General features: G+C 45.0%; 1 protein-coding gene across 1 annotated transcript; it reads right to left on the minus strand.

The window, feature by feature from the left end:
• Positions 1-316: 316 nt before the first annotated feature.
• On the minus strand, positions 317-4,448 carry LOC124012894 (iroquois-class homeodomain protein irx-4-A-like). The gene is made up of 6 exons (XM_046326931.1): positions 3,928-4,448; positions 3,449-3,697; positions 3,098-3,207; positions 2,627-2,789; positions 2,159-2,327; positions 317-1,593 (listed from the first exon to the last, which is right to left on the minus strand). Exons 1-6 carry the CDS (start codon positions 3,982-3,984, stop codon positions 998-1,000), a joined length of 1,344 nt encoding a protein of 447 aa, XP_046182887.1. The 5' UTR covers positions 3,985-4,448; the 3' UTR covers positions 317-997.
• Between the last annotated feature and the right edge of the window lie 4,952 nt (positions 4,449-9,400).

The following is a 9,400-nucleotide window of genomic DNA, read 5'->3' on the forward strand; positions in this document are numbered from 1 at the left end:
TAAACCTAGAAATATAATAGGTAAAAATATGGTTATTATTATATACATATATATATTGCATGTCATTACTAGACTATGATATATGTGCATATGATTTAGTAGATGTTGGTTTACGCGACACAATTTCAGCACCATGGAGAGCGAACACAAGGCACCCATAAAGGTTCATCCTTTCAATTTTGCCTTAATAACAAATTTAAGATCGTTGCATTTGCAAAACGTAGGCTACAGGCTGGTTAACAACGTACCCTGTTTCAGCACCATGGAGAGCGAACACAAGGCGAAATCACACTCAACAGAGAACATCATTCTGCAAAAAAAACAATTGTTTATTTCCGTGACTCATCAACTGCAATCGGACTTTAGTGCAAGAAGTGTGAAATACGTCTAACAGATGTGATCATAAGCAAAACATACTGTATATTATGCACTACTTGGTTTAAGAGGAAACATTGTGCTGTCATGCTTCAGGTTATTATAAGAGGTCTGGAAAAGGTGTACACCACTAGGATACTCTGTGTCCCCACTTCCCAGATCATAAAACAACATATTATCAGTGTGTTTTAGTGATTCAACAATCCAGAACTTTTTAATCTGTTGAATGTGGGGGATCATTTTACTGGGAGAATGGGTAGGCTACTACTTTGCTTTTCTTAGTGTCCAAAGGGATTGAATCCCTCTTTTTTCCACTCGTTTAAAAATCCATTTAAAGTGAAAGTAGTCTGAATTTGATATTTATGCAAAACGTCATTGTTCTGATGTTTGTCATTTTAACGTCATTATACTGCCGTTTATGTGCATTCATGTATTGACATTTTTCAAAAACAAAAAAAGGCATGGAAGCATGTGGTATCATAAGGAGTTCAGATAGCCTTCTGCTCAGGTTGAGTTCATTCAAATGGTGAGAGGATAGCAGTCTCTGTATGTCTCTCTAAGGAAGTCGATACATACTGCAAAGACGAGGTAACATGTTCAACAGAGTTCTGCCTTCCATCGCCTATCCAGTTAACCCAATCCACACCCTGTCCATTGCTGACTTGGACAGCACAGGTTTAAAGGAACTCTGTCTGAAAAGGGGGTCGTGGAAGACCCCGTCCACCCAATCTCTCAGAGTAGCCACTGGCGAGTCCTGCTGCTCAGCCGCCCTCACCTTCAGGTTGGGTACTTCGGTCAGATACCCCCCTGGGGAGAGGGCCTCGCTGGGGGTGGTTGTGTGCATGCAAGGAGGGAACTCAGGTTGGATAGCAACAGTTTGTGCAATGGACCAGATGTTAGGTTTGCTGCTCTCTGTACTTCGCAGGTCCCGTTGAGTGTAGAATGAGTTGGTATTTCGGTCGTGGTCTGGTGTGTTTTTGAGGCAATCTGCTGACTGTGGCAATCGTTCATTCCCGTGTCGGAGTGTGTCTGGGGTATGTGTGAGTGGGCTGTTGGAAGGGTCTTTGGGATGGTGGCGCTGGTCCGGTGGTGTGTGTACTGGGGTGTCTTTGGTGTGAAACGGGTGTTTAGGGTCGCAGTCAGAACCATCTGACTCCAGCAGATCAAAGTCCTCCAGGTCACTCTGTTTTAGGTCCACACACCTCCCCGTTACAGAGTCTACAACCAAAAAATACAAAGATGTTTTAACAATCACAAAATTGACAGGACGGATAGAAAGCAACTTCCATATAAATGAATGGGAAGCCATTTTAACAGCCAGGTCACTCGTGATACCAGTCGGTATTCGACGTCCATCCATGATGTCACAAGGTGAATGCACCAATTTGTAAGTCGCTCTGGATAAGAGCGTCTGCTAAATGACTTAAATGTAAATGTAAATGTCTGTGGATGTCAGGAGATGACGTGGAAACCATCCACTTGGGGAAACAGTAAGCATCTGCCTCTGATTCCAACGGTTGAACGTTTGAATCCTGCGATAGCCTATCCCAAACCTTAACCCTATACCTTAACCACTCAGAGTTAATGCCTCACCTTAAGAATTTGGAGTTAATGCCTGAACTTAACCATAAACACTTCGAAATTTGATGTTTGGAACAACTTCCAAATTTTAAGTTTGAGAAAAATGGATGAACATCTGATTCTGAGTTGACTGTGAGAGCGGGTAGCATGTTAATGGGTTCGTCTAGTTAATTATATAAATCTATGGTACACATGCACTCACCATCAACATCTATCTCGCGTTTGATTGTCTCCTCCTGTTGCGATCCCTCCACACCATCACTGTCATCTTCACAGCCCCTCTCATCAGAGCTTTTATTGGCTCGTGGTGACCATGTGACTTTGTTCTCCTTCTTCAACCTCCGCCGTGCATTGGCAAACCACGTGGACACCTGAATGAACAAACACATTAATAAATCATTACATATTTGATCAATTCCCAAGCCTACTGTTGTGGCCCTGAGCACGGCACTTAACCCCTAAACCTGCTCCAGGGGCATCGTATGTATGTGTATTTGGGTCTTTAGGAGGCTTTAGGATAAAGCAGAAGACACATTTCTGTGGGATGTAATCTTCTTCTGTGATTAACCAGTGCCTAGTACTCCTCGATCGAGCATGTACTGTTACACATGACAAGTTCAGAAGAGCTCCAACTAACATATTCATCCCCAAACACTGAGCCAGTTGTTACCTGTGTAAGTGTCATCTTGGTGATGATGGCCAGCATGATCTTCTCTCCCTTGGTGGGATACGGGTTCTTCTGGTGCTCCTGCAGCCAGGCCTTCAGAGTGCTGGTGGTCTCCCTGGTAGCGTTCTTCCTCCGTGCTGCGGCACTGTCCACAGATGACCCATACCTGGGAGAAGCGGGGTGAGGGGAGTGGTGTCAGAATAGGAGTGAATTTGACAGAGAAACTCTTCCAAATATTGCATTTTTCACATTATGTTGAATGGATCTAATATGTGCTGGAGCTTCGTTTTCAAATATTGTATTTTTTCCTCCTTGTACTTGGTGTTTGACGTATATGTTCAAGAGATATACATGTGTAGATGGAACTATGTTATGCATCAATGCCTTATTCCTATTTCTCATATTTAGATCATATTTTGATGTTTACAAGAATTACAAGTTATTTAGAAACAGATAACATAGTAGTAGACATACCCATATCGGTCATATGGATACTGCCCAAATGCGTAATCATATGGATAGTATGCAGGGGTTTGAGAGGCCCCCACATGTGCAGACGCTCCATCTTTGGACTCCAAGGTTCCCTGCAGATATGAAATCAAAAGACTTCCATTGACATAACTTGACAAAACCTTTCAAAAACGGAGTCAATTATGTTTTGTTTAGTCTATTTTGCTCACCACAGATATGGATCAGTCCAGTGCGCACGAATTGGACAAAGGTTTGTCCTTTTTTATTTTCGCTGACATGACCAATTAAATGAAAAAAGAAGAAAAATAAAAAAGAAGAAGGAAAGTCAATATAGGAAAAAAAAAGCCTACCTACCCTGGCATACAGAGCTGTTGCGTCGCCTCCGCAGGTGCCATAGTACCCTTGGCTCTTTCCATAGCCAGCTCCATACACACCCAGACCTATACCCGGGGTTGGTATCTCCTGGCCCGGGGAGCCGAGCAGCCTGCTCTCGTACGCTGGGCACCGAAGAGGCTGGGGCGAGGGATGCGTCACACCTGAGTCCAGGAGAGACCTTCCGCCAGGCTCGAAGCAGCTGGCCAAAGAGCTCGTGCTCATGAGGAACTGGCGCGAAAACAAGAAAACATTATTTAGTACAAATATAGACAATAGGCAATACATGAGCACAAAACGAAAAAGGCTACCAATAAATCAGTTATTTTGTAAAAAAAAAAACGTAGGCTATTTGATGTATCTGCAAAGCCGGAGACACTAGCTTATAAAGTACAGAAACAAACAATGTTTTCCTTCACCACACTTTCAAGTTTCTTCTAATTGAGTGAAAAACGCATTACCTGGTGTGTGGGTGAATAGGGGTATCCTAGCTGCGGGTAAGCCATGATATCAAACATCAGTAAATGGCGGCAAACTTTAAAGGATCAAGCACCAGCACAATGTCCAACTGTCACTCATCAATGCATCAGGATCAAGTAGCCCGTAGACGCTGATCTAAGGTCAGTTCCGAAGAAAGAATCTGGGTAAATTACACGTGTGCTAGATCTGTGCGTAAAGGTAACTTTGACTAAATCAAATCAACACCAAGACACTGCTTTCCACTGCGGGTAACGTGCCGGCACCCAATATTTGGTTTGTAATGAACAGTCTGCTTCAGCTGTTCTTCGGCTCTTCTATTGAGGTATGAGAGAAATATCAGCTATAGAGCAATTCTCCCTTGGGATGTTTTTTTGGGGATGGCTCAGGTGTCCAAGTCGGTTGACGGTTGGTGACGCGCTGAATTAATGAATATGTTTACCGTCCAGTCAGTCTGGTGAAACACATTATTTGCAGTCCAAAGAGGCAGGGATGTTGTGATCTATGATCCACAAACCAACCATGCCACTCCTGATGCGCTCTCTGCTTTTAACTCGCCCGTCTCTCTGACGTCACATGGACTCCGGCGTGCACAACTACTGGTCATTTCCTTCAGCATATTTAGTTCAGGACCTTCGATTTAGCCCCGTTTCGTGGAGAAATACAAATGTGTAAAATAATACACTATATATTAAATCAATTAAAAGTGGTCAAAATGCATCATCGGGTTAGAAAAGCCTACTTTCATTGAGAAAACAAAAACGAAGGTATAGGCCTAAATTCCTCCGAATTATTTTGAAGAATAAACGTATCAAACTCTGCTTTCGTTGAACTACAAGACAGGAAAGAAAATACAACTATATAACTCTGGGCAGTTTCTCCAAACTGTCTAAAACCATAGACTCCTTCCCGTTATTGCCGGTGTCTGTGAACGACAGACCTGCTCGCTTAACGATTTTTGTTTCCACACGAGCGCACACACCGCCCCGGGGTCCCGGTAAATATAATGAGGATGTGTTCAAATCGCTCCCTTCCTCCCTCCCTCCCTCCCGCTCTCCCTCTCTCCCTCCGAAACACACACACACACACACACACACACACACACACACACACACACACACACACACACACACACACACACACACACACACACACACACACACACACACACACACACACACACACACACACACACACACACACACACACACACACACACACACACACACACACACACACACACACACACACACACACACCTTACATCAGAGGTGGAACAAGGAATGATGTGAAAGCTCTATCGCAGATGATTGATGACTATGAGATGATATTAGCATAATAGCTTTTTATTCCTGTAGTTTAGATAACATGTCACCTCAATGAAATTACCTCCTGACTCCTGATCAAGCTGTTATAGTGGTGAGGAGATTATAATAGCCAGGTCTGAACGAATTAATCAAACAATAAGCACGTCTCTTATCTTGAGAGGGCATCATTTCCAACTCAGTGGCTGTGATGATGATAAATTCAAAGTTTCCCTGGAAGAGGAAATGCTATTCATATTGTGATTTAGCTGTATTATACATTATTGTTTACCTGTTTTTTAATGACTAAAGGTCAAATTGTAATTATATCCTAATAAGATGTGTGTTTGTGTGTGTGTGTGTGTAAGTGTGTGTGTGTGTGTGTGTGTGTGTGTGTGTGTGTGTGTGTGTGTGTGTGTGTGTGTGTGTGTGTGTGTGTGTGTGTGTGTGTGTGTGTGTGTGTGTGTGTGTGTGTGTGTGTGTGTGTGTGTGTGTGTGTGTGTGTGTGTGTGTGTGTGTGTGTGTGTGTAAGAATCACCCTATCAGAGTAATTCTTAACAGATCAATGTCATCTCTCCCCAGAGACTATCCAAATACGTCATCCTTAATAAAAACACTTGACATGAGATTTTACTGATATAACAATATTGTAACTGTATCTGTCATTACTAATCTAAAGCATTAAAGATGATGAGTATCTCATCTCTCTCTCCCTCTCTTGCTCACTCAACTCTCTCGGTCTTCCTTTCTCCCCCCTCTCTCATCTCTCTCCTGCTCTCTCCCTCCTCTCTCATTCTCCCCCTCTCCCTCCTCTCTCATCTCTCTCATCTCTCTCCCCCTCTCCATCCTCTCTCATTCTCTCCCCGTCTCCCTCCTCTCTCATTCTCTCCCCCTCTTCCTCCTCTCATTCTCTCCACCTCTCCTCCTCATCTCCCCTGCTCTCTCATCTCTCTCCTGCTCTCTCCCTCCTCTCTCATTCTCCCCCTCTCCCTCCTCTCTCATCTCTCTCCCCCTCTCCATCCTCTCTCATTCTCTCCCTGTCTCCCTCCTCTCTCATTCTCTCCCCCTCTTCCTCCTCTCATTCTCTCCCCCTCTCCATCCTCTCTCATTCTCTCCCCGTCTCCCTCCTCTCTCATTCACTCCCCCTCTTCCTCCTCTCATTCTCTCCCCCTCTCTCCCTCCGCTCCCCTGCTCTCTCATCTCTCTCCTGCTCTCTCCCTCCTCTCTCATCTCTCTCCTGCTCTCTCCCTCCTCTCTCATTCTCCCCCTCTCCATACTCTCTCATCTCTCTTCCCCTCCTCTCTCTTCTCTCTCCCCCTCCTCTCTCATCTCTCTCTCCCTCCTCTCTCATCTCTCTCATCTCTCTCCCCCTCTCCATCCTCTCTCATTCTCTCCCCATCTCCCGTCTCCCTCCTCTCATTCTCTCCCCCTCTTCCTCCTCTCATTCTCTCCCCTCTCTCCCTCCTCTGTCCCTCCTCTATTATCTCTCCCTTGCTCTCTCCCTCCTCTCTCATTCTCTCCCCCTCTCTCCCTCCTCTCTCCCTCCTCTCTCATCTCTCTCCTGCTCTCTCCCTCCTCTCTCATTTCTCCCTTGCTCTCCCCCTCCTCTCTCATCTCTCTCCCCCTCTCTCCCTCCTCTCTCATCTCTCCCTTGCTCTCTCCCTCCTCTCTCATCTCTCCCTTGCTCTCTCCCTCCTCTCTCATTCTCTCCACCTCTCTCCCTCCTCTCTCTCCCTCCTCTCTCATCTCTCTCCTGCTCACTCCCTCCTCTCTCATCTCTCCCCCTCTCCCTCCTCTCTCATCTCTCCCTTGCTCTCTCCCTCCTCTCTCATTCTCTCCCCCTCTCTCCCTTCTCTCTCCCTCCTCTCTCCCTCCTCTCTCATCTCTCTCCTGCTCTCTCCCTCCTCTCTCATCTCTCCCTTGCTCTCTCCCTCCTCTCTCATCTCTCTCCTGCTCTCTCCCTCCTCTCTCATCTCTCTTCTGCTCTCTCCCTCCTCTCTCATTCTCCCCCCCTCCCTCCCTCTCTCCCTTGCTCTCTCCCTCCTCTCTCATTCTCTCCCCCTTCTTCTCCTCTCTCCCTTGCTCGCTCCCTCCTCTCTCATTCTCCCCCTCCCCCCTCTCTCCCTTGCTCTCTCCCTCCTTTCTCATTCTAACCCCCTCTCTCACTTGCTCTCTCCCTCCTCTCTCATTCTCTCCCCCTCCCCCCTCTCTCCCTTGCTCTCTCCCCCTCCCCCTCTCTCCCTTGCTCTCCTCATCCTCTCTCATTCTCTCCCCCTCTCCCTCCTCTCTCATTCCCCCCTCTCTCCCTTGCTCTCTCCCTCCTCTCTCATTCTCTCCCCCTCTCCCGTAGCAGCTAAAAGGGTAATCATGTTTCTGTTCTCTTATTCTGCATCATTGATGAGAAGGGTCAGTGGATTTATACCGTAGGCTTAGTTCACTGACTCCTTCCCCTCTTTAGGGCTTCTCTTGAGGGCCCTTATTAGGGGTATGAGAACACCTTCTGATAGCCTGGCTAATGTGGAAGTATAGTATAGAAGTATTCTGTTTAGGACATTATAGTGTGTGTTACAGTATGGTAGATTGTGGGTTAGGTTCATTCAAGTTTACAACTGTATAGGTTTGTTATAATCCTCTTCCTCAGAGAGAAAAAGAGAAAGGGAGAGAGAGAGCAAGAGAGAGAGAGAGAGAGAGAGCAAGAGAGAGAGAGATAGAGAGAGAGAGAGAGAACCTTGTGCTGTGGTAATGAAGGACTGTGGGTCGGCTATTTCTTTTTTCTCCTCCTCTCCCTTCCTTCTCTTCTCACCCCCACCCCCTAGAATGAAGCGAGTTAGGGGGTAGAAATTAAGTAGAGAATTTAGATAATCCGTTTAGTAGATTCCCAATATTCAATTCTATTCTATTTTTTCTATTGTATAGTATTGCATTGCATTCTGTTCTGTTCTACTGTAATATATAATTTTGTTCCATCATACAAGAGGAGGATGAGAGCAGATCAAATGCTCTTAGAGGTGAACTAAACTTTCCTCCATCGCTCTACTTAACTAAAACACCTTCATAAAGAATTTCTATGCACTCTCTTTTTCACCACAGTCGCCGGCCATCTCTCTCTCTGTCTCATTGTTCTTTAAGTGATTCTTCATCAGAGACATTTAGAGCATGTTTTTCTCCTCTCTGTCAGACATTACCAGCTGTACCTCTTCCCCCAATATTTTATGCTGAAAAAGACAAACCTGAGAGACACAAAAAGCATCTACATGTTAAATAGTGATTAAAATTGTATAGTATTCGTACTTTCAGGTAGGAAATATTCAAATGTGCCTTTCCGTACTGTACAGTGATTGAAGGAAATTGTGATTGGAGTTTTCCCCCTTTCTGCATTTATCTATCATGATGCTTTCTTCTCTCATATTACTGTGTGTGTGTGTGTATGTGTGTGTGTGTGTGTGTGTGTGGGCACCTACTGTGATGCCTTTCCCTCGCTCACATTAACTCCACGCCCCTCCCACGGTATTATAGTATGTACGCAGACGGGAGAAAGTAGTGTGTGTGTTTACTGTTGAGTAGGTGCATTATGAATGAATGATTCATGTGAAGGGAACATTATGATAATCATGGTCTGACAGATGCAGTGTATTCTCAGATACCTATAAAAGTATGCAATATAGATGTAGAAGTATACCATATATTAATATAAAAATATGGATTAGAATATTCAAGAGAGGGGAATAATTACATTTATTACAGGTGCATCTTTTGAAATGTCACAAAACCATGAGGAAATGGAATAAGTCCTTTATTGAGAGTATTTTAACTTGTTGTATTGTTTGTTGGTTTGGCAATGCCACTGTCAGCCAGAGAAACATGCTGAGAAGGATTACTACCATAGCAAGCAAGGTACTTGGAGTCAAACAGACAAGCCTGGATGAGATCTTTAAGGTCAGGGCCCTACATAAGGCTCACAAAATCATTTTAGACCCAAGTCACACCCTGTACCTGGACTGTGAATTACTCCCCTCTGGGTGCAGGTATAGGGCACCCCTCAGCAGGAAGAACAGAACGAGACAATCATTGTGCCAGGTGTGATATCCCTCCTAAATAGCTCGGGGAATGTTCCCATTGACTCCGTAAGGCCAGCAGGCTAGTCTCTTCTTCT

Source organism: Oncorhynchus gorbuscha, linkage group LG24 (assembly GCF_021184085.1).
Source record: "Oncorhynchus gorbuscha isolate QuinsamMale2020 ecotype Even-year linkage group LG24, OgorEven_v1.0, whole genome shotgun sequence".
Taxonomy (NCBI): domain Eukaryota; kingdom Metazoa; phylum Chordata; class Actinopteri; order Salmoniformes; family Salmonidae; genus Oncorhynchus; species Oncorhynchus gorbuscha.

Bases quoted from the DNA above. Each gene is read 5' to 3' on its own strand.
- LOC124012894 (XM_046326931.1), bottom strand. From the start codon at position 3,984: ATGTTTGATATCATGGCTTACCCGCAGCTAGGATACCCCTATTCACCC. The intron at 2,790-3,097 runs GTATGTCTACTA...CGCTTCTCCCAG, and splicing joins TATCCATATGACCGATATGG to GTATGGGTCATCTGTGGACA. The intron at 1,594-2,158 runs GTGAGTGCATGT...TTTTGGTTGTAG, and splicing joins ACGCGAGATAGATGTTGATG to ACTCTGTAACGGGGAGGTGT.